The 24,303-nt window shown below is 43.7% G+C and overlaps 1 protein-coding gene across 2 annotated transcripts in view; it reads right to left on the reverse strand.

Annotated features, from left to right (window-relative positions):
• CHCHD6 (coiled-coil-helix-coiled-coil-helix domain containing 6) overlaps window positions 1-24,303 on the reverse strand; it is a 112,047-nt gene that overhangs the window by 48,301 nt on the left and 39,443 nt on the right. For both annotated transcript variants that reach the window (XM_065642622.1, XM_065642621.1), the window contains one exon: window positions 4,750-4,820. In XM_065642622.1, coding sequence (XP_065498694.1) covers window positions 4,750-4,820 — 71 coding nt within the window. The remainder of the gene's footprint in view (window positions 1-4,749; window positions 4,821-24,303) is intronic.

Raw genomic sequence — 24,303 nt, forward strand, 5'->3', positions numbered from 1 at the left:
GCTGGGGATGAGCTCCAAGCACTCATCAGTCTTTTATTCCTGAAAACTCTGAAATCCCTATTGCAGAGGCTCTTAATTTCAACACTGAATTAATCATTTATCTAATCTAATGACAAGAGAAATCCCAGAGCAATTTTGTTTGAAAACTATGATGTCTTTACCCTTCTTCTCCTCGGGCTTCGCGACCGTCCACATAATAACTATTTCCGAGCTTGACTCCTGGGTACAGCCCCTCGTCGAAATACCTGAGGCCTTGTAGTAGATTTCAAGATTAATAAACTCAAGTATCACCACATAACTGTCTTATAAACTTTCCAGAACTACATAAACAAGAAAGAGGAAAAGAAAAGGCAGTTCCTCTAGATTCTGGTTAGCGTTGCCATTTTAATTGAGAGGCCATCAGCCTGATGAAATTTTGTGCAATTCAAGAAAACCTTCATTTCCACCAGTACTGAAATCGAGCCAGTTCCCAGCAAACTGTCCATCTATGGACTTTATTCTCCCAGCCCCACAGAATCCGTGTGGTTCCCTACTCCATGTGCAGCCCAAGACGATACTCACTACTCACCAGTTGCTCCAACATAATCACCTTAAATACTCATGTCCATTAAGTTTAAAGATCTTAGGACCATTAAACAGAACTCTTAATCCCATAGGGAGTAAATCCCTCTGGTGGCTTCTCCATTGGAAAGCTGCCTTGGATTCAAGGCTCATCTCTATCGGGATAAGATACTGATGTTCTTTACGCGCTTCTCAGGGTCCTCTCAGCATAATATGCAACGCAACGCAGCCATCGGTAAGCGGCTTCAGAAACAGTTCTGCGAAGTATAAGGAGATCTCGGAGGGAAACTCTACTTCAGAACAATTTTATCTTTTAACAGCTTCCTAATCCCCTCACCCCACTCCTGCAGCTTTACCTTTTAGAGAGAGTCACACCCTCCCCCATACCAATTCTTGCATCCAAATTTAACAACTACAAAAATAAAATAAAAATGTGATAAGACAACCTTCACAAAAGAAAATAAATCCAATTTTTGAAAAAAACTAGCATTTTGAGGATAAATCTAGAGTGCCTGCACTAAGCCATAACCTCTTTACTGATGTTTTTTTCCTTCCCCTTAACAGATTCAAGGACTGTAATAACATTTAATCCTCAGAAGCTAATCTAAATGTAACACTCAAAAGAAGACAAAGACAACGCAACAGAAAAAAAATAAATTTGGCCATTGCCTTTTGGGAGTGCTGCTTTATCCCTGGAGCGAGCGCATTAATAGAGCTTGGAATGAAATGCCATTTTATTCTCTGTAGCGGGGAGGGGATTAGCAAGTTGTCTTCTCTAAACCCAGTCTGAGTCATGGCTCTATGAACACTGAGAAAAGGATGTGGAACGAAGGGAAAGGCAGGGAGCACTGGCTTTTTATTTACACGCGGCTTCCTTTGTGGGTGGTTACTGATGTGCACAGTTTGCTCAACAGGGAAAGAAGGTGGGGGAAAAAGTTCTAGGTCTCCAGACTTTTGTTGGTTAACAAAAGAGAAAAATAATAATGCGCCGATTATAATAACATCATGGAGACAATATGTCCGTGGCAACTGTCCAATTCACCAGAGCATGTAAGCAACAAGGGCAAGTTGCTTAAGGTGCTGAAAACTGCGCTCGGCAGTTTCTTGTTGCTAGGATCTGCTTCTGGGAGAAAGAACCAGGTTGGCCAGAGCTAGAACAAGGGAGGAGGAGACGCTGTGGTAGGAGGAATGTAGAGACAGGATCAGGCTGGGTTCGGGTGAAGAGATGAGGAACAAAGTCCATTGCACAAGTGAGGCCACGCAGGAATCAAGCCTCGCGTCCTACCTTGAAGTAGAAACCGAGAGCTCACAACTCTGTCAGTGATTTCACATGAAGTTCAGGACTAAGTACTTCACTTCTGTTTCCATACAAAGGGAGGTAGGAAGGTTTACCTGCCCACCTCGCAGGTGTGCTGTGAAGGGTTGCTGGTGGAAAGCTTGCACAATATTCCTCAATCTTGTAACACTTGGTAGTCGCTAAGGAGAGGAAATAGTCTGTGGAACACTTGACCACTTGTGCAGAGCTGTAGGTGTTGATAATGGAATTACAAAAGTCAACAAATCTCAAGAAAACACTGGGGTTTTGTTTCACATATTTCTTATCCTTGCTTTAGCACAGATGCCAGAAACCAGGGCACTCGCTGTGGAAACAGCCCCAGGTCTATTCCCCTCTCCTTCCATCAGCTCTGATGATGTACAATGGCAGAAGACAACAAAGACTGGATCGCTTGGTCTCGCAAGGCACAAGTGCCAGGGCAGGTCAAAGGCTTCAGTGAAACAGGGATGATATAAGCCAGCGAGGAGACACTTTGAGCAGGAGATGCACTCTCCTCTGCAGATGGAGAAAGCCCCACTGCTGGGTCCCTTTCCTTACAGGAGCTGTCGTAGTCCAGCACTGCAAACAGGCAGAGCTGCGCTTCATTCATACTTGGGCTATATTCCAGTTCATGTGATTTTGATGGAGTGTCAGTTTATTCCTGCCAACCAAGCTACTAGATCTGCATGAATCAGTCTTACCTACCTTAGCACTGACTGTGTTTGTGTGTCTAATATGAAAGCGCAAAACAAGATGAGCAAAGTGTTCTTTCCACTGAAGCCACAGGATCTTGTAATTTATTACCATAAACAGCCCGTAGAAAGACTTGAATGTCCAACACCTAACAAGAGGACCTCACAACACGCAGACTTCAAGTCCTGCCAATTAAGCCTGAACGCCAACGTACAACAGAAATTTCCCTGACCCTATCCCAGCCTTATCACGACGTTCACTTGAGGCACGTGTGCTCTTTGAGAGTGTTTGTATGGCATGTTATACACCATAAAACCATCCTGGGAAGGATCACTGCATACCGCTGTACGAGAGGTGTACGCTTCAGGCTGGCGGGGCAACGCAATGATTCTTCCCTCACGTACAATTATCAAAGGGCATTATCAATCCCGGATCGTGCACTTCAACACGCAGCCCAGTGCAACCCTGGCTATTGCTGGCAATTTCTACTATGAAGAACGTATGATGTTCCCCTTCTTCCTGAGTTTCACTAGTGCCAAACGCTGTCCCTTCTCAAGACACCCCCAGTCACATTATCTTTTCAGACAAAATTGACATTGGGGCAGGTGTCTCTCCTGGCTGCACAGCCAGCCTCTGGAATCTGCGCCTTTCTGATGGCTCAGGTTCATACACCCTTCAAATAGAAGGGCTTGTGTGACAAGACTGGGGACTGGCACATGATAAAGGCCCAAAGAAAAGGGGAAGGCACCCCTGAGAGACCATAAACACAATTTCCAAATCTTGAAAGAAAGAAGTCATTAGCATTTGTGTCAGTCTTGGCCACTAACCTTTATGAGAAATGGCCGCGTTCCTGAGTTCCCTGCGTTGCCTCATTTAACTCCACAAGAAACAGAAGAGACCAAATGAAACTGAAACCTCAGGAAGCAAACTTCAGACTACTACAAAAAAAATAAGCTACAGTCTGTAATAGCAAGTAAAGAACATCACCCAAGGTCCCAATCTCTCCCTTTACAAAGTCACAAGGATAAATTATTTTCACACGTGTTCCCAAAAACTGATCACACATCTGCAAAGCAAATTGAAGAAAAGACTGAACTGATCAAAGACTGTTAGAACTTTATGTCCTATGAATATTTTAAATGATATTTAAAACCAGAATTTAGAATGCTACTATGGAAAACCTCATGAAAATGCACGCAATGTGTTAGTTGCCTTCTTTTGGCTTTTTTAGCAACTTATTGCTTGACTGTCCAAACAAAAATATGAAATTACAACAGGTTATGTGATGCTTTGGCAGTCAAACATAATTTTAAATAAAGACAGCACAATATACTGCACACTCCACTATCATATTCCATCACTACTATATTATCTATTTATGCAATTAAGTATCGTACAGTCTGGACTGGACCCAACTGGACTACATATGTTGCTACTCCAGTTTACTGCATGTTGGCCAACTGTTTACCCAACTGAGATCCGAGTGCTGCTCTTGACAGCGTAATTGCTTTGGACTCATTAATATTAAAGAATTATAGAAAATATTTTTTCTTGGACAGCTGTTAGTGCATGTGGAACAATAAGCTATATAACACTACTGGCAAATACAAATGGAATTTAGACACTAAATATGCTCATGGTAAAAAGACAACGGTAAAGGTCTGCTAATTGCGCCAAGGGCAACAAAAATGTCAGAAAAATCACTGCACCTGTTCTAAGAAAACATTCATGATAATTACAACTGTTTTGATTGAAATGTACAAGGCTAAGATTTAGGCTGTTTACCTTTTTCTTCCCTGGACAATGAAATCTTTGGAAGAGGTGCCATTCTCCCTACGCACATGCGCTCACCCGGATGCGTAGGTTAAATATGCTGGGTCAAAGGTTGAACAGATTCAACAAGCTCCATTGCCATTTGGAAAATCCTAGTAAATATTCCCATTTAATGTGAATTTTCCAAGACCATGTCTTCTCTCTCATTCTCCCTTGTAAGATCTAATAACTTGATACTAAATTCTGTCGAGCTTGGCACAGTGGGTATTCGCTTACAATTGCTCAGCCCCCTAAATACCTGACAGGAGATAACATCGCACTCTGTTTATGGGAATATCCAGAGGCTACACACGGAGACTTATGAAATGTAACTGGAAACGCCAAAAAGAACAAAAATAGCTCCTCACTTTATCCACTGCTCCGCTTTGGAGGCCGCGTCCTGGTACTGCTCGGATGTCAGCTTGTAGATCTCTGCATTCTGAAACAAAGAATATAATGCATTCTGAAATAAAGAACACAATGCTCAAGTCTAAAAATTAAAGGCATCTCAGATCTTATCCTGTCACAAAGTTATATTCTATAATTAATAAAGATTTCCAACAGCAAACAGCATATTCAGTTCAAGGAACACAAAAAATGCTTAAAAGTTGATTTTTTTCTTTTCGGCAAAATGCATCGAGGCCACAAAATGTCCTCCATTCCACGGTTCACCTTTGTGAAGGGAACGAAGGGGAAAAGGTCACTAACAACCAACCCTCAGCTTTGATTATTCCATGTAACCACAAAAACAAGGTGTCTCAAGCATCGAGTTATTTTGTGTTTTGTTCTCTTTTTTGTTTCAATTCATTGCTGTGAAGGATCTTGTGAGTTCCTGACGTGCAAGTATCAAAATTGGCTGCCAGCACTGGAAAATCCATTTTGCATTTCAGCACCTCTACTTCTGTGACTTACCCTTTAAAAGAAAATTACGCAGCCTGTTTCCCTTTCAACAAGGCAGGGAGGCAGATCAGGTACCAGTTAAGTCACCGCCAAACAGGGGCTGGAGTGTCTTGCTGCAGGGCTTAAGAGGTTTGCATTAAATTCTCCTGAGCTTGCACGGAGTTTTAGTTCGCAGCTGCTCAGCTGCTGAAGGTGGAGGATAAATTCCTCCTCTCGGCTGCACTTACCAGCCCCCCCAAAGCACCAAAGAGGTCTCGTGTCGCTAAACTGCTGATAAAGCTGCTTTGGGCAAAGCCTCTGGACTTTACACCGAAACAGCTGCCATCGCCTCACTCCAAGCTCATCTGCAAGGCCCTTCGTCTGAAAAGGCACGCGAAGAAAATATGCAAGAATCAATCAAAAAAGTGACAAAATGGTACTGAGAGCGAGAACAGCTATTCATTTAGGGCCGGTTCTGGCTGCTATCTCGTCTCTCCCCAAATGTGGTCATTTTATATAGAATACTATTCTTGCCCTCCTTCATTTATTTTCCCATGAATGCAGCTGTGGTCCTGCGCACGATGAGACGCCACATATTGTTCGGTGGTTGGAAAAAGGAAAGGACAGATATAACTCAAGTTCTATTAGCGGTTCTGCCACTTGTGCAAGTCACCGTTTTCCATCTGCAAGCAAGGGATAACAGCTGCCTGGATCACTGAAGTTGTGTGAAGCTGAGCTAATTGGAAGGTTTATACAAGTTTTTCAGAGCCCAGGCTTCAATGTGCTATATTTAAGTGTTTTATCTCTGGTGCCTGAATTTATGTCACATACCGAAATAAAAAAACCACAGAACAGACTTTGCTTTTCCAAACTTTGACCTAGGAGACAAACTTAAACTGAGAAATCACAGATGAGTAACCACTTCAAAATGCATTTTGCCAGCAAATTGTCAGGAATGTTTTCATTTTCTTACTTGTTACATAATGGTCAAACTTCTAAGCTATTAAACCTATTTTACTCCTTCCTATAATGAAAAGTTCAGTTTTTAATGGAGCCTTTTTCTCTGTCCTGTAAACAGACCTCATGACTTTCAGCTCCCTGCTGTTACTTATTCACACATGAAACCACAAGACCTGTGCTTCATTAATTAAATTTGCCATTAAAAATTAAGTAACGCGCATAAGTAGATGTAAACGTTATCTCCATGGGCTTCGTAAGTCTCACCGTTTCTCCAATTACTACCCAAGCAATTTTCATGTTTCATAGTCTGATTTCTCAAAGGGACTGGATTTAAGAGATCAAAATGAGAGAAAGTGGGAAAGAGAGAAAGCGAGGTAGTAAAATTAAACATTTTTCAGGCAATAGGAAGTAGCCCCGTCAGATACTATTAGCCTGCAGCACTCTACAGTGAAACAGCAGCGGGAGAGGAAAACAGGAATAAATATGTTGTACATGAGCCCCAGCATGAGGTTGGAGTTTAACCCACCTAAGGAAAGGAAAAATAGCCAACAGATTCATTTGCTGGTTGCACTGTTGATTAAAGTGGTTGTGGCACAACCTGGCCCAGTGTGTTAGAGTTCAACTGCCCAGTACTACGGTCAGCCCCATCTCTAAAACATCAACTACAAACATGGACAAAAATAGCTGGGAAAGAAACGGTACGAAATGGCTCTGGACCTTAAAGCTGATGAAAAGCAGGCAAGTGGGAAGCTGAACAGAGAGGCAGGAATCTCTGCAAGGGAACGAGGAGAGACCCAGGCCCAAAGAAACCACAAGGCCCCGGCACGATGTGCAGGTCACGTAGGGGCAAAGGAGACATTCAACCTGAAGATGAAAGCTGCTGAGTTTTAAAACTGAGAAGAAAACATCTTTGCGTGTGATGCGACTGAGCCTCTTGCCTTTAGATCAGACCTCTCTGCTTCCTTCCCCTCCCCAAAACCGCTAAAAACCCATGAAGCACTATTTCCAATGCTGTCAATCAGTGTCTTTAAATGCTCCCCCAAGCAAGAAAAACAGAGTCTTACCACTTAAACCCGAGTTCATTCAACAAGCAGACTTGTTAAACAGGTTTTTCTTGGTCTCTAGGCCTGTTCCTAGCTTGGGAAAGTCGCGTTCACTTTTGTCCTAAACCCAGGCTCAATGAGCAGACACGTGGGTGCAGTCACAGCAGGTTCTGTGATTTCAAGCTTCTACTTCCAGAGAATAATTTTCCAAGTATTCTCAGCTATACGACTTCAGATGCAAGATGCACTTCATCTACAGTATTTTACCCTACCACTCTGCGGCAGGGGATAACGTTCCAATGGCCTACGAAAATCTAGGGCTTTATAATAAGGTTGCAAATGACGAACCAAGCCAGGAACCACCTCTGCGCTTTCCTGCGGTTTCAGCAGAGCTGTCCACGCAAAAAGGCTCTTGCGCAGGATCGAGGTGTGGCAATTTGCACTTGAAACAAATTCTGAGCTGCCCCTGGTCTTAGTGAAGTCCTTTAGCTTCATAAAACAATATTCAGTTGCGCAGTAGGAGTGAGAGCCTTGAACACAAAATTACAAGATGTCAGTGCTGCTTTTAATTTACTCTCGCAATATTTGATGCTTGAGATAAAATGGCAGCTCACAAAGAAAAAGTTGAGCGAGATCTCAACTATTATTAAATAAAGCTCCTGGCAGTCTTAGTTGCAGAAATAAGTTTAAAAACATGACCAAAGGACACCATAAGGGCTCAAATAACAAGAGACACAGAAAGAATGAATGAACCACCTAAAATGTTTCACTTCTCTCAATAAAGCTGAGCCTTAGGGGAGCCAACTTCAGAACATGAGAGCTTTGTCATCTGGGGAGAGAGCTCTCCAGAGAGGACAAACAAACTAAACAAAGAAATGTTAGTTTGAAAGATTTTCCCCTGCTATTAAACGATGCTTCGTAGCAAATAATAGAAACACCGAGAAGTTATAAAAATACATAACTAGAGCCTAAAGACCAACAGAACCACTTTCCTTTACCCTGCTGCTCTTCAACAACAGATTTGCTGCTATACCCTTGCTCCCCACTCTTCCCAAAACATCCTTGCACTAAAAATTCCCTTTCCAAAGGGAACCAGTTTTAAAATCCAGAGCTAAATCTGGAATAATTTTAATTCGGCATTCCTCCTTGGCTGCAAACAAGCAGAGAAACTCCAGCACTCACTACTACACCTCGCTATGCTGCCCAGACCCTTTCCACAACATATAGCAATGAAAGCAAGAAAACAATACAGCAGAAGACTGAGTTCTCAGGGTTATTTCAGGAGGGAAAGTAATTGAAGCATAAAGAGAAAACCCTGCCAGCTCATTCTCACATTGACATTAAACCACATTCCTTACAACTTCAGTGAAACACGCGCTACTTGCAGTAACACGTATAACAGAAAACTGAGCAACACGAGCACGAAGAACTAGAAATTAATCAGATTTTAAGCAAAATTTTGTGTGAACATCAAGCAGCAGCAGCAAAAACCTGACACTGGGATACGGATTTCTCCATCAGGTTCAGACTGGGCCAGTAGATCAGAAGGTGTTTGGATTAAGGAAAAAAAAAAACCCAAAACACAGCCACCATCACCACAGCTATCTTGAGATATTTTGACACCTTGGAGTACGGAAGCTTGTCGGTGGTCACAGTGCTTAAAGATACAAAGAGGATTAAGAGCTGCTGAAACGCTGCCAGCCTAGATGAACGGCAGTGATACCTCTGATGAAACGGGGCAGCCAGCGGAGACCTTGACAAACGCTGCAGATGACAACTGGGGATTAGACGGTACAACCCGCCTGGCACCTGACAGACGCCTCCTTCGATCCATCTCCGGAGAGACTCAGAGAGCTGGGGCTGTTCAGCCTGGAGAAGAGAAGCTGAGAGGGGATCTCATCAATTTTTATAAATACCTCCAGGGTGGGTGTCAGAGGATGGACCGGACTCTGTTCAGTGGTGCCCAGCGCCAGGGTGAGGGGCAACAGGCACAGACTGAAGCACGGGAGGTTCCATCTGAACATGAGGAGAAACTTCTTTCCTGTGAGGTGCCAGAGCCCTGGACCAGGCTGCCCAGAGAAGTTGTGGAGTCTCCTTCTCTGGAGACATTGAAACCTGCCTGCACCGACCTGTGTGACCTGCTCTGGTGACCCTGCGTTAGCAGGTGGGTTGGACTGGATGATCTCCAGAGGTCCCTTCAACCCCAGCCAGGCTGTGATTCTGTGATACCTGCCGTCCGCACTCACCGGCTCCCAGCAAAACCGAGCACAAGAGGCAGCGTGTGGTGGGGGGACACGTGGTGTGCCCCAGGACTGGGAAACACCGCGAATTTGGGAGAGAAAGGGGTAAGGAAAGCAGAGGTTGCTCCTCATGTGTCAAACGTCAACTGAGAGACATCCAAATCCCTCCTTTCAGAAATAAGACCTCACACTATCTCAATAAAGCAGCAGGACTGTCACCTGCCCCCAGGCGCTTGGGGACAAGGAACATACAGGTGCCGCGGGCACAGCTGCTGCCACCAGGGAGCTCCAGAACAACTTCAGGCTTCGGGAACCGCTGCACGGCCCGAGGGAACCGCGGTGCCCCCAGGCTCTCCACACCTCACCGTGGCCAGTTCACACGCACCAGAAATCTAGTTCCTCATCTTCATCGCTCAGAAATCTAATGCAAATTAATATTTGAAAAATTGCCCCATCTACTTGCAATTCTCCTGCAGGTACAGAATCATAGAACCACAGAACAGTTTGGGTTGAAGGGCCCTTCCCAGCTCCCCAGTGCCCCCCCTGCCATGAGCAGGGACATCTGCACCAGCTCAGGTTGCTCAGAGCCCCGTCCAGCCTGGCCTGGGATGTCTCCAGGGATGGTTCAGCCACCACCTCTCTGGCCAACCTGGGCCAGGCTCTCACCACCCTCAGGGCCAACAATTTCTTGCTCATGTCCAGCCTGAATCTCCCCTCTTTCAGAGAGAGATGAGCTGGACCAATCTCTTCACTAGAATGACCCTTTGGATCTGCTAAAAATCAGCCTACACAATCAATCACTGCTATCAACTTTGGTCCAAACCAGGGAGTTCGGGAATTTCAGGACACGTTCTCTTCACCTCCTGAGCTCTCTCCGCTTGAGCTCCTGCTCAGCCTGTTTGTCAGTATCAGCCAGCATAAAACAGATCAGTTACATTTTCTCCTTCCTATCAAGCACCAGTGCACATACACATAGCAGCCAATTAACAAGGAACAGAAATATGCATATAAAGCACATCACGAGAGCACAGAAGCCAAGGGTTAAACTGCTTTTATGCAAATTTAAATGTTTTTTCTCAAAAGATAATAGAGGAAAGATGCAAACAACTACAAACAGCTTGCTGATACGGAGAAAAGATGTTTTTTACCCAAAGCCGACTTCTAAACACAGCTCTGTTGTTTGCTGTTCATGTGTGGGTTCATCCACTCCTCCCGCTGAGACCAATAATGAAATGAGAGCATTGAATTTGTGTCATTCTATTCTTTCCTTTGGCAATAGGCTGTGAGATCATAAATTTTGGATTAAGATTCAGAGAAAACAGAAGAAAGGCAACGTCCACAGTAACAACACAGGAAAGTTCAACTAGTCATGGGCAGAAGTATATTCCTGTTTGAACAGATCTTCTCACAACTGCAATATTACCCTGAGTTTAAAGCAAAATGTTAATTCTGTAGCATATCTAGACAGATTCTCAAAGATAAAATCCCAGAAAATACCAATCTTCACAAAACTTTAGGGAGGCAGAGCTGGGGGGAAGGACCACAGGCAGGTTTATCCTGCAGATAACAAGCCAGGCACAAAAAGATTAAGCTACAGCCCCTAAAGCACACAGTGAATCAAACAAAGCTACACACCTCAGGATTCCCCAGAACCAGGTCCCACATCGAGATGCTTCACCTGGGTGAAAACAGCTTTACAGACCCAGACAGAGATCACAGGCTCTGTGAAGGTACCTTGGGAAGAGCCCAATTGAAACAGGGACCCCACAGAAAGATGGTATTGAGAACTTCTCCAAAGAGCTGCAACTGCCTCACAGGTAACATGCAGAAAAGCCTCGGATTATCTTCAAGTCAGAAAGACAGCCAGCGACAAAAACATTACTTCTACAGAGGTGATTAAAAAGGGAAGAAAAAAAAAATTAAACATTGTGTTTGTATGAGGTTGCTTTAAAGCACATTGTTCTGAAAGGCTGCAAATAAAGCATCTGTAATTCTTTAAACACAAACTCTGGAAAGTAAAAGCATCTTCAAGGAGAAAGGCCACAAAATGCCAGCAGGCAACCCAGGCTTTCTGACAGGGACAGTGACATGAAAGGCCCAGATTAACAGTAAAACTGCTGTGGGTGAGTATCGCTGAGCTTTCTTCCTGGCTGGAAGTTTAATATAGGAGTGAGAAGTCTTAGGCGAGGAATTCATGGTAAATGCCCAAATCAGTTATACCTGACAAGTCCAGGTAAATAGGCTTCCCGGGCATTGATTAAACATCAAGGGTTTTCAGCATCTGCTTCAGAGGAGCCCAAACCCACTGACCTGCACCGTCATGTCGTGTTTGTGACACCGAGGGCACAGTGATGCCGCTGAATCCCATGGGAATGGCGGGAGGACGTGCCAGGGGAGGGTCAGGTTGGACATGAGGAAAAGGTTCTTCACCCAGAGGATGCTGGACACTGGAACAGGCTCCCCAGGGAGGTGTCACAGACTCAGGCCTGGAAATATTCAAGAAGCATTTGGATGTCCTCAGACACACAGTGTGAACTGTGGGGTTGTCCTGTGCAGGGACAGGAGTTGGACTCGATGATCCTTGTGGTCCCTTCCAACTCAGGACATTCTGTGATTCTGTGATCCTGGGCTGGGCAGCTGCACAACTCATCCCAGAGCGATACCTGGGTCCTGTCGGCAACCTGTCACACAATCGGGATGGACACCAAGGTCACAGGACCCTGCATGGAACAACCGGCATCACCTGAGAGAGTGACGGGCGTGCAGAGAATCGGTGCTAAGGGAAGGGGACCAGGGGGGAAGAGGGAATTGCCAGAATATGGAAGGTGCCAAGGTAGGTAGCTGAGAGTTTCACTAGGAGGCTGACCAACACTTCAGAGGGAAAAAGAAAAAAGAAAAAAAAAAGATTAGCAGTCATCAAGTACTTGTCACACACTAAAAAAGATCCTAAGTACATTCCCTTGTCAGGCCCATCACAGGAGCTTATTTTGGGAAGGGAAGAACGTTATATCTAAGGTTTGATGCCATCATGCCAAAGCTGATATTTGACAGAGCCTCCGACAGAACTCCCACCCCCTTGGACAGCCACGCTGCAGCTAAAACTGCTTTCTCTGCTGAGAATATCCCGAAGCCCCATTTATAAACTGCAGGAAACCGGCCCACTTCACAGTTCCTGTCTCAATTTTAAACCCTAAATCATATTCGTGACCTCATCCTTTTCCACAACAGGTAGCTAAGGAATGGAATTCACTGGATTCCCAGAGGAATCCAGAACACGAGGGACCCAGAGCAGCAGGATGGGCAAGAGAACTGGAAGAAAATGCATCACATCCATGCACTTGCATGGGGAAAGGGAACTGCAGGGAAGAGTGTCACTGTAAGAAAACAAACAAACAAAAACACAGTAAAAAAACACAAGTACACCCAAGCCTGCAAGTTCCACCCCCTCCCAGGGTTCTTTCTCTACCCCCAACTGCGAATTATTCTTCACGTGCAGTTTCCAGTAAATCAAGCTTTGCTAAATAACCTCGACATGTGCAGGGCTGAGAACCAGCCAACAAGCAATGATGAGATGTCCCTGGAATGATGAAGGGAAACGCAGACACATCTCCCGGGTTCCGAGGCAGCCTGTTGTCCTCTCCCCTTGGCGCATATGCAGTGCTGCGAGCACCGTTCCCAAAAACCTCTGATATTCAAAGGCTCATTTGGTTGACAAGGAGCCCGTGGATTCGCGGACAGATTGTCACACAAACTGCCAGGTTTTTTTAGAGAGACTATCAGACCCCTCTTTGCCTGCGTTACGGAGCACATCAAAGACACAGAAGATGAACCAGACGCAGGCTGCACAGATCTGACAGAATGGTGGGTGTACACGTTCAGAATACTGTACTGCTGGGGGGGGGAAGGCTTAATGTGAATAATCAGGGGCTGAAAGTTCCAGAAATGTGACAGTTTTTGGCAGCAATTCTCATCTTTGCATTTATTTATTGAAGGGAGAAAAACTGCCATACTAGAGGCAAACTTGGGAGAGGAAGAAAAATTAGATCAGCAGCAGTTTATTTTGCCACTGTACTTTTTCTGTATTATTATTACTACTCCCAGAGCATTTTCTGAAGATATTTGTATTTTCAGTCCGGGTTCTCTTCACTACGCTTGCGGCTTCTCTTCCCATTTTATCCTGGAGGAGAGGCCGGTTTAATGATTACAGCCCAAAAGGCCGCTAAGGATTTACAGGTCACCGTACCCAGTTAATGACACAGACAAATCCGGACTTTCTGAAGTGGATGTGGAGATGCTCAGGAGCTCATTATTCCAAACTTCAAGCTCAAGTTATGGGTAATCAGCACACCTGAAGAAATACACCATACCCGGACAACCAAAAAGTAACAAAAGCTATTATAGAAAATAATAACCTTAAGCATTAGGGTCTCACTTTTTAAATGGGGACAGTATTCACTTATCTTCCAGTGAGCCAGAAACCTCTGTTAATGAATACCTGGAAAAACTTCCTAGCTCCACAGCTCAAAAGCGGTTTTACAAGGATAATGTGATGTCCCTCCCCTTTATTAGCAATACTTGAACAGACATTATAAAGCAACAGTATATTTATTTTACAGCCAGTCAAAAAAAGTTATTAGGCTATTTCTACCAAGAAATATTGATTATTACCCAAAAAGGAAAGTAAAATATAAAACTGAGCACTGATAACAAGAAAAATAAAATGGATTAACGCAGATTCCTTTGGTCTGCCTTTGCAATACCACTGTCACATAGACTCCAATTGTCCCTGCAAGGCATCGGTTATTCCAGAGAAAAGAACACCGGTGTTTTTTTGTATTTATTTTGCTGTTCCAAATGGATTGAAATTCTCCACACAGCTAACACAAAATAAATACGATGTTTATCTTAAGATAAAAAAGCCAAGAAGGACAAAGGAGAAGGGACGGTAAAAGGGATGAGAAAGAAATCAGAAAATATTTGTAAGCAATTTCCTTTCCGTCATTTGACAGTCTCATTCTCTCTGCTTTTAGTGATCTCCTCTTTCAGATGGTTTTTAACTGAGCTGTTTTGCCTCCTCTGAAGTGGACAAGGCATCAAAAAGATATTTCTGTAGCTGGCAAAGGGCTGGTGAAGCCTCCAAAGATGAGCCCAGAAGGACCACAGACCTCCAGGCAGGTGGAGAGGGGCATTTGCACAGCTGGGCCATTGAGACGTAAATATTAAGAAGAAAAATCAAAGACCCAGCGAGAGCAGAGGCAGCCGCACAAATACTTGGTTCCCCTGCTCCGGCAGAGACAAGCCCAACGACTGTCACAACCCCGGCGCACGGTGTCACCCGTGGCCATCAACACCATTTGGTCACCAGCAGATCAGTATCGCACTTTCATTACAGGATCCACGTGGAGGAACAGGAGCAAGGGATTTCTCACTTTTAGCCCATCACGGAATAACAGGAATAATTATTAACATTAAACCAGAAAAATCTCACAAAACCTTGCTGCCGAGGCATCTTGGGAACATAAATGGAAGAACATCACACGTCCGGTGTACCATACACCTGCAGACAAAATCACCTGTCAGGATTTCATCTCTAAATGCCGTCTCGAACAGCAAGGGGCACAACATGCAAACACAACAAGCCTTGACTTTGGGACTAAACAAGGAAGAAATAAAAGCAGGCTTAAAGCTCCAAAAGAGATATTTTGGTATGAGCATCCGTGATTATCTGGGGTTTGTTGCCATAGCTGATAAATGTTGCAACAAGGCTTGGGAAACAGTGTTTGAAGTGGATTTTTCAGGCTCATGAAAAAAATACCAGTTTTTCACCTATATCTACCGGACAAGACCAAATAAAACATCGTAGTCCTTCAACTGGGGACAGCTTGGGCTCAGAAATCAGACAATAGGAATGTAAAGAAGGGACAGAACTTAAGTTTTCCTGGGGACCAGCAGGACGGGAAAAAGAAACAACCACCACAAACGCTGCAGACTTGGAGCAAATCCTCTCTGTACAGAACAAGTGAACACACAACAAACTCGTAACTTGTCCTGTTTCCAACCAGCAAGGACAAACTCAGTGTTCCTCACCGTGACACCATTTGCCTACCATAGCAATCGACAATTATTTTTCTCTTTTTTTGTTCTTCCTGCAAACCCTCACCTCTAACTGGAGTTATTACTCGAGTGCCACAGGAATGAATGGGAATTAATGCTTGGGAATTAGCCCTTGGGAATTAATGGCTTTTCGCTGCTGCTAACAGAAACTGTCTCTCAACAAATGCCTTAAAGGTGAAAGGTCTCACATACTACACTTAATCCCCTAAACAGCCAAAGGAAGTTTTGTGGTATGCGTAGCTATTATGAAAAATGAAGTTTAAAACTTCACCTGCATGCCCAGGCGGGCACAGCAGGCAGCGTTTTTACACACCCACATGAGTCGTCTTCTCTGTTTCCAGAACCACAGTCCAGCCAGTTCCAGGCTTGCTGCATGTCAGGGTAAATCAGGTGATTCCTGTGTACCATCCAATACATCATAAGACATCTCTAGGGGGAAGAAAAAAAAATAATCCAGGCGCTCCTCGATTGACCTGGGCATGAAAGTTCACAGCATCCTTGCAGCTTGAAATTACACAAGCAAATATTTGGCTTCTGTTCAGAAGAATGAGGAGAGAAAAGGCAAGAGAAGGAATTCAGCCTTTTTTTTCCCCCCTCACGAAAAGACCCGAAATGCAATAATTGGGAAGGAAAAGAAAAGCTAGCTCTTCTCTTAAAATAACCTGGTTATTACAAGTCTTCTCAAATCAGAGGTTTAGGGTTTTAGCTCAGCTCCTGCGTTTCCTTCTCCCGTCTCTCATTCCCCTGTGGCCCAGGGAGGACGACACCGATGAAATGGCCTCTCGGCCGTTCCTTGCTGTTGCTGTCCTCTGTCTGATGGCTACTCCACTGTATGTTTATTATTTTTAAGACAAAACACAGATTCAGCCATCATTTCGTATTTACTTACAATGGGGCTGGACTGGGAATGAGTGGGTCAGGTCATCCTCATTTGAGTCCAGGTGTTTAATGGTGAACTACCACTGGGATCATTCCTGGTGCAGCAGAATATAGAGCCAAACCACCAGCTAACCCCAAAACCAAGCAAAAACAAAACAAAAAGAAAAAAATAAAAATAAGGGGAGGGGAAATGCCAAACACAAACCACCACTCATCATCCTGGGATCAGGAGAGTCTGTGAAAGACGAAGCAAATACCATTTGCGGCAGCTCAAGACCTCACGGCAAGCCTGACAGTGCACATATATTTAATATTAAAACATGTTATTTACAAGCAACTTCTGAGTCACTCTGGTCTCTCGGGAATGCGTATTATATGTTCAAGAAATTGGAATAGCTCTTTTATTTATGTTTCTTTAAAATGACTGGCAGATGGGGAAAAACCTTCAGAGAAGTGGCGCTGGGCTGTCACGAAACACATATTTAACACACCCCCAGTAAACTACTGAGCACAGGCACTTCGGAAGGTACGGCTGCTGTAAATACAGAGGAGTCCCTTTTTAAAGTTTGATCTCTGGACTACTTAATTCAGCGCAAATCGAGATGTTCTGTGGAGTCTGCCCAATTTACAGAGTAATTGTTTGCCATATTTTCCATTAACATCATGACAGCACATTCTTTAAGGGGAAAGCCGTCATTTTTAAGGACCTTTTCAAAACAAGCCCAGGCCTTGGCTTTATTTTTAAGTCACAACAACGATGCCTTTTTTCGGCAGGACCGCTGTGGGCTGAAATAGAAACCTCAGATTCCCCAAAATCAGGTTCTTATGCAAGTGAGTTCCACACACAGAGGGAAGTTTAGTCTACCTGAAACAATTTCCAAGGCTAAGCCTAAATCTGGAATATCCCGAGAGAAGCGCAAGCTTCAATCATCCAAATCCCAGCAGACACACAGACTCCAGCCTAAGGTCTGGAACATATTTAATCAATTCGCTGTGCTAACTCTCGGCAGTTTCATAAAATAGCCAATACTGCAATAACAGGGCCAAAAATTAATTGTACACGGGTTGGCGAGTTACACAGAAATAAGAGGCAGCAGCGGTATTTATTGCAGCAGCTTAATGTAGTTGCTGCAAAGGTAGAAATACATGGCAGTAAAAACAGGTGAGAGACACAGCGTGTGTGTGCACATACGTGGACATGTGTATGTGCATGTGAGTGCTGCTTTCCACTGGAAAAGTAGCACTGGTTTTACTGGGAACGGTGCTACCTGTAGATATGCACATTCAGAAATACCATTCTGCATATAAACAGCACAAAGAGGGAGAAAACAAATTTAAGCTATTAGGCAGTAAGAAAATGAATGAAATGAAGGGAAAATTGAGTTAAAAAAAAAAAAGGCAAAGGAGAGTATCAGAAATATTTGGTAATGGCAAAAGCTCTCTAAAGTAAGACAAAAGCACCCCTTGTTTTGCTCTTTTTGGACTAGACTTGACAAATACTCCAGTGTTGAGTTCTAACAAAGAGACAAGATCACATTCGAGGTCTTTTTGTTCTGCCTTTAACAAGTCTTCCTAGTGATACACTGATGAGACCAGATACCAGATTGTTAGCTAAATTCAGCTGCTAAATTCAGTGTTAGGACGAAGTTCAAACCACACGTTGCCACATTTATTTCACAAGCCGAGCCCGAGGATGGATTCCTCCAAGATGAAGAGGCCCATAAGCATCGTTCTTTCCCTTTGCAAAGGTACTCGAGATGCCAGGGAAACGAAATCACCGTAAGGCTCCGACCTTCAGCACAGAGATTGCAAACGCATTCCTACGCTAATCAGGCAGACTGAAGGCAAAGCAAACGGTTGCTGTTTGCGTAGAGGCTGCTTGTAATTTGATGTAATGTACTGTCCATCAGTCACCATATATCGAAGAGAGAGCACATCCACTGCAGGGAGAGCAGAGAGGCAGCGCTGACATCTAACACATTTTACTTACCCTATTATAGATGTTCTGTGAGTTCACCAAATCACCAATCAATTTATCGGATCTCTAAAAGCTGGTGCGCTGAGGTATATTAACTACTAAACTTTACAAGCTTTCAGCAAAACAGCCGTTAAACGGGTGAATTGAGCGCAGGGTACTGGAAGTCACTTTGAGAGTTGGCCAAGGGCAACAACGAAGCAACAGCCTCTCAGATGGGGACACGACGGAGAAGCGTCAGGACGGCAGCCGCCTCGAGATGCTGCTCAGACCCAAGGGGTACCAGCAGAAAGAAGAAATTAGGGATGTTGTCCTCCCTCCTCCTCCCCCAGCACGGCATTTAATGTCTGGGAAGAACCGAAAAGAGGATGGGAGGTCAGAACCTCTTCAGATGACAATTTCAAGTTCGTTCTGTCTTTCATTTTGTTCCCGTTCAGAAATTTAATGTGCACAGAAGACGTCCCCACGGCCTCAGACGGCCCCAGCGACTGCCGAGTGATCTGGCTGATTCAGACGGATCTTATCAGCCTGTTTCAGAAAACTGCACTGGGGATTATTCTTCTTGTGTTTAGAAGATTGAATCAACAGCGCGATGAACTGGGCACTTTGCTATTTTGCTCCACTGGCCTGAAAGGCAAACGGCTTTTTTGGATCAGAGCTGTTGTAGGTCCACATAAAGCACTGCTGGGTTTGTGGGAGAAAGGGTTTGCAGGAGGGGATGAGAATTGAACAAATTAGGTAAGAAAAAAAAATTCAAATCATAAAGAATATTGTGAGGCTCAATCATGAAGGTTGAAGACAAGAAATACAGGGTGTTTCTTCCCCCAGATACCCCAGCACTGGCTGGAGCCGTAGCAATAGCTCCCGTGCAGCCCTAAGAGTTATAAGCCATTTTATAGAGAAAATAAATGGTGTAGGTGACACTTGCCAAGACGTATCAACTCATTTAGAAAATGGCACGGAACCTTTAGCTCCCCCTGAGAGGGCAGAGGGTTTTTGGCTGAAGATAACACCAACACAATTTGCTTTTTCAAAGGTAGGCGAGTGCTCTGGGGTCCCACGGATCCAGCCACAGCCTGGGACCCCAACCCAGGGAACTGGTTCCTCATCCCCTTCAGCAGAAATCTCCTACCACCTTCACCAGGTGACAGCAGATTGTTCAGCCCCATGGAATCTGCTGAAAATTGATCATGAAGACGCAATATGAACATATTATTCTGGAAGACTTGTCACTTCCTCCAAGGAAGTTTTTATTGAGATGAGTTACTGGCCAAAAAGCATAGAAATGACAGTGGACTCATGTAGGAGTGACCTTGGTGTTCCAGAACTGGGACACTGCTCCAGGAAGAAGGATCAAGCACAATAAGAATAACAAACAAAATATAAGTACGCTTCTCTCTCATTCTTTACACATCCTAAATACTTTACAAACATGAATTAAATAGTACGTGCAAGGGCAAAAGGAGATTAATTTAAACGAACCAAACAAGGTGAACACCACACACAAAATTACAAGATTTGTGAAGCTAAGCAGAGAAAAAGGTACAGTTTCTCTTATTTTTTTAAAAAAAGGTATTTGTTTATTGCATTCCTTTCCCACTTGCATAAATACTCTACAGCTTATGAATTCTTCTTGTGCTACTTACTGCTCTGAAAAACTACAAGCAGAAAAACAGTGCATATTAATGTACCCACCGCTCACAGTCGTCCACAGCCACCTCCTAAAAGATAACGTGGGAGCCGAAGCTCAGGAAAATCCAAACAAAGAGGAGAAATCCATCTCCAGCGAGGGGTTTCACTCCATCTGCTGAGACACCTCCAGCCTTTCTCTGCCGTTTTACGCCCGGGTTTTGCTGGTTTGCAGCGCTGCCCTTCGCCAGGTTGAACCCAGTGAGAGGCCAAACGGCAAAAGGAGTCAAACAAATATTTCCTTGGGAGAAAGTATAAAAATAATACATGAAGTGAAATGTCCTGGTATCTGAAGGGTGCCAGGACACACTGCGTTTCTCATCATGCATTTTTAGGGATGTTTCTACCATTTGGAGAAGGCAGGACAAAGCATACGCAGCATCCTTAATAAAAAAAACAATTTCTGAGCAGTGTCTATGTTAACTATTTATACCAAGTTCCCTCCATCTCCCTCCCTGCTTCTCAGTAACATACAAATGCATGAAAAAACATCAGATTAAGCTTCTCAAATTGAGTGTTTCTAAAGTTTTCCTTACAGATTATTAGGTCCAACTCTCATTGTCTCTACCCAGAGAAACGCTACAGTACAAAGCCTATAAAACAGCCTCCGATAAAACAGTTGAGACGAGACCCACCTTTTGTGCAACAATTCTAAATTACATGGATGAGATGTCAAATTACTCTAACAAGTCAGAAGTTTAACTGCTTATAACAAATTACCCAGGTCTCATTACTGGATTACTTATTGGAGATTAGACAGTCACACTGGAAACGCAGGTGTGGAATGGAATGGAATGGAATGTCTGTACCACCCAAATCCTGCAATTATACACACTCCTATAAGAAACGGTTAGGATTCATTCCTTGTAATTTTCCTGATTACAAAAATACTTCAGGCACTCCAAAACAAAAACATCCAAGCAATCCAAGAGACTGAAAGCCACAATTACAACCAACTACAAGAGCTAAAGTGAGGACAACCAAGGACATCACCAGCATCCTGATCCTCTGCAAGGAATTTGTTCAATAAAATTTGATTTAAAAAGAAAATAAGTAAAAAGGTCTAAAATGCATGCACCGCACTGCGGGCAGAACAAAACCTCTCGTCCCTTCGCATACACACAAGCCCTGACAAACTGATAATGAAGAATATCTCCCAACGACACAACACAGCATTGGCGTAACCCCAGTACAGCTACTTCATGCATTCAAATCTACACTCAAAAATCACCGAATGCTGCCACTAGCATGTGGCACTTGCTCGACACAAGTCACAAGTGCAAATCAAGCATTAAAAGCTGCAAAGAAACAGAAGCAAACCGTGATTCCAATACAGGTACTATGTATTTTGATGGTCCACCCGACTCTTGAGCCCTGTGTGCACAATCTGGGTTCACACCTCTCAGGGAGGATTAAATTGATGTGGTGAAGTTCCAAAGATGCCCAGCCAGGAGGATCAAAGCCCTTGAGGCGAGTTTCCCACATACGTGCCCTGATCTTATGCTCATCCCTGGACACCCGATTTCGGTCCCAGTTGGGACCAGAATATTGAACAAGACGGATCTTTGGTGTGACCAGCACAGCTCCACTTGCCGTCTCACTTCTTCCAGTCCCTTCCTAGAAGGCAAAGGGGAAACCCCAAAGGCATTTTCTCATATGTGCCCTTTCCCGTGAAAATTTTAATAAGACTGTCTAGAGAAACCAAGTTTTTCAAGATCTGTTTGAAATAAGATACACCCACAGTTCATCTCATGCAAAACTAAAGGCAAAGCCTTTTTAGAATTTCTATAGCTTTACTGTTTCACAACACTTTGCCCTCCCATTATAAGCTATTCCATCATATAGATGGAATAACTGAGATAGATGGGCTAAGTAATTGTTTCAAACTCCTGAAAGAGAAACAGCTATTAGAAAATGAGCAGTTTTTCTGCTTCCAATTCCGTGCTCTGTCCAGTAGACTACAACCCCCCCTCAGAGATTACAAAATAAAGAGATAATGTATTCACACAATCTGCTGCGTTCAAGGGAACTACTGAGTTCAGTTCTGGTCAATACATCTCAAAGACAAAGCCGCAAGGGGGAAAGGGCCCGAAGACAAACAAGTGGAATGAGAAACCCAGAAAAAAAAAAAAATCATTCACACAAGCAGAGGCTGAAAAGGTGAGGACTGCTCAGCTTAATGGGAAGGTAAGAGAGGGAACAGAAGCCTTCCGAGAATGAATAATGAAGAGAATTCCTTTTATCTCTTTCACATAAAGGATATTAAATGGAAAAAAGTATTTGAAACTGGTAACAGAAAATTTATAGCGTATATAAGTTAACCTGTGGCACACGCTGCCGCGTGATATTGGAGGCAAAGAGCTCAAGAAGGCTTCAGGAAAAACGCCTGAGACACAGAAGCGTGATGGCAGCAATCCAAGTTCCATTACAGCGAATAAAAATACTGAATGAAAATCAACTCTTTTTGCAGCAGGGCATGTGTCAGCTTCTGACTGACAACACTTAGTAAGACTCTTCTCAAAGTTGTTCTCTAAAAGTTTTTTGTTGTTGTTTTGTTTTGATGGGGTTTTTTGCATCTTCCTTCCAAGCCTTTGAGAACTGACCAGTCAGGAGACACAGGAGCGGCTTCATCTTTGATTCAGTGGAGCAGCTGCTCCGTTGTAAGGAGTAAATAACACAATTATTCTTAGCGTCCTACCGGGAAGGTATTTAGTTCCCAACATCAACAGTTCAAAACAACCTTCAAAACCAAAATCTCGAAGTCTCCGACTGCTGAATTCTGTTATCACGCTGAAGTGGGGACAAAGCCAACCGGAGGTTATAGACAGGCACAGCGGGGAGGAGAGGGGACAATTCCTGACAAACCGGCTCTTGCAAGGAGAAATTTCAGCTTTCTAACTCCACACTGAACCACCACATCCCAGCGCTCCCAGCCCGACGCTTGGAACCACCAGTGACCACCTCCTCTGCAAACAAACTTCCAATGCAGAGCTCCTCCCCACCTCAGCCTCTTACCCATTTGCCTTTTTTTCTTAATACACACACACACATATTCATAGATATATAAAAATATACCTAGGCCCGAGTTGGAAGTTTTTAGCACAGTGGAAGGAAGAAATAAATAAATAAATGTCAAGGTCTGTGTGCATTCCACAAATAAAAGCAGAATTATATAAAAGCAACAGCTAATAAAAAAGATTGTTCCGCGCTGTGTTTTCCATCTTTCCAACCATTATAGGAATAAAATTATCCACGCAGAAGATCGAAAACCTTTTTCAAAACTAATACAATTAAGCTTTATTACACTGTTTCAAGTACATTCCTCTCCCATCCAGCCCCCACTACCTCCCACTCCAATCTAGACTTACGGTGGGAAACATTCTTCTATTTTATTACCAGCAAAATGCTCGTGTTTAAGAGTCAGAAACTAGCTAGTGTTTCAAGAGAGGAAAGAAAACCTGTCCTTTTCATCTACTTGCTTTTGTACACATGAAAACTAGGAGATGGTTTCTATGCAGCTCTGCAGTTTGAATAGGACTACGGCCAAGGCACCGCACTCCCCAAGAAGATCCTGCACTAAAATACCCATCACCTTGCTTAAAAAGTCACTCTGCAGGGTGCAAGGGACATGGACCTGAAAAGGGAAACAGAAAATACAACAAAAGACTTCAAAAAGGGGACAATGCAGCCTGGCCACAAACTTCTCCCCACTCCACTGTCCATAAAGGACAGACACACATACAAATTTTCCCCGCAGTTTCCGCTTCATGAAATCAGATCCAGAGAGAAGAATATAATAGAAGCACACAGCGTGAGCCCGAGAAATTGCAAAAATTCCCTTTGCGTATGAACATATGGACAACTGTGATAATTAGAACGATAGCTGCTAGATTGTTTGCAATTTCACTGAACAATCCCCATTATCTAGAAATAGAATTTAAAAATCTGAATGCAACACTGAGTGGTAGTTTTAATAGTTTATTTTTTAATGAACTGTACGGATTAAAGTGTTGCAAAATTGTATCATGTGAAATTGCTCATGGGCATGTTTTACCATCAATGGCTTTAAAAAAATGCTGTATGGACAATCATGTAGTAGCAGGGAATGAAATGGCAAATAGATGCGCCGATAGTTTTCTATCA

This window comes from Caloenas nicobarica, chromosome 11 (assembly GCF_036013445.1).
Source record: "Caloenas nicobarica isolate bCalNic1 chromosome 11, bCalNic1.hap1, whole genome shotgun sequence".
NCBI classification, from domain to species: Eukaryota; Metazoa; Chordata; class Aves; order Columbiformes; family Columbidae; genus Caloenas; species Caloenas nicobarica.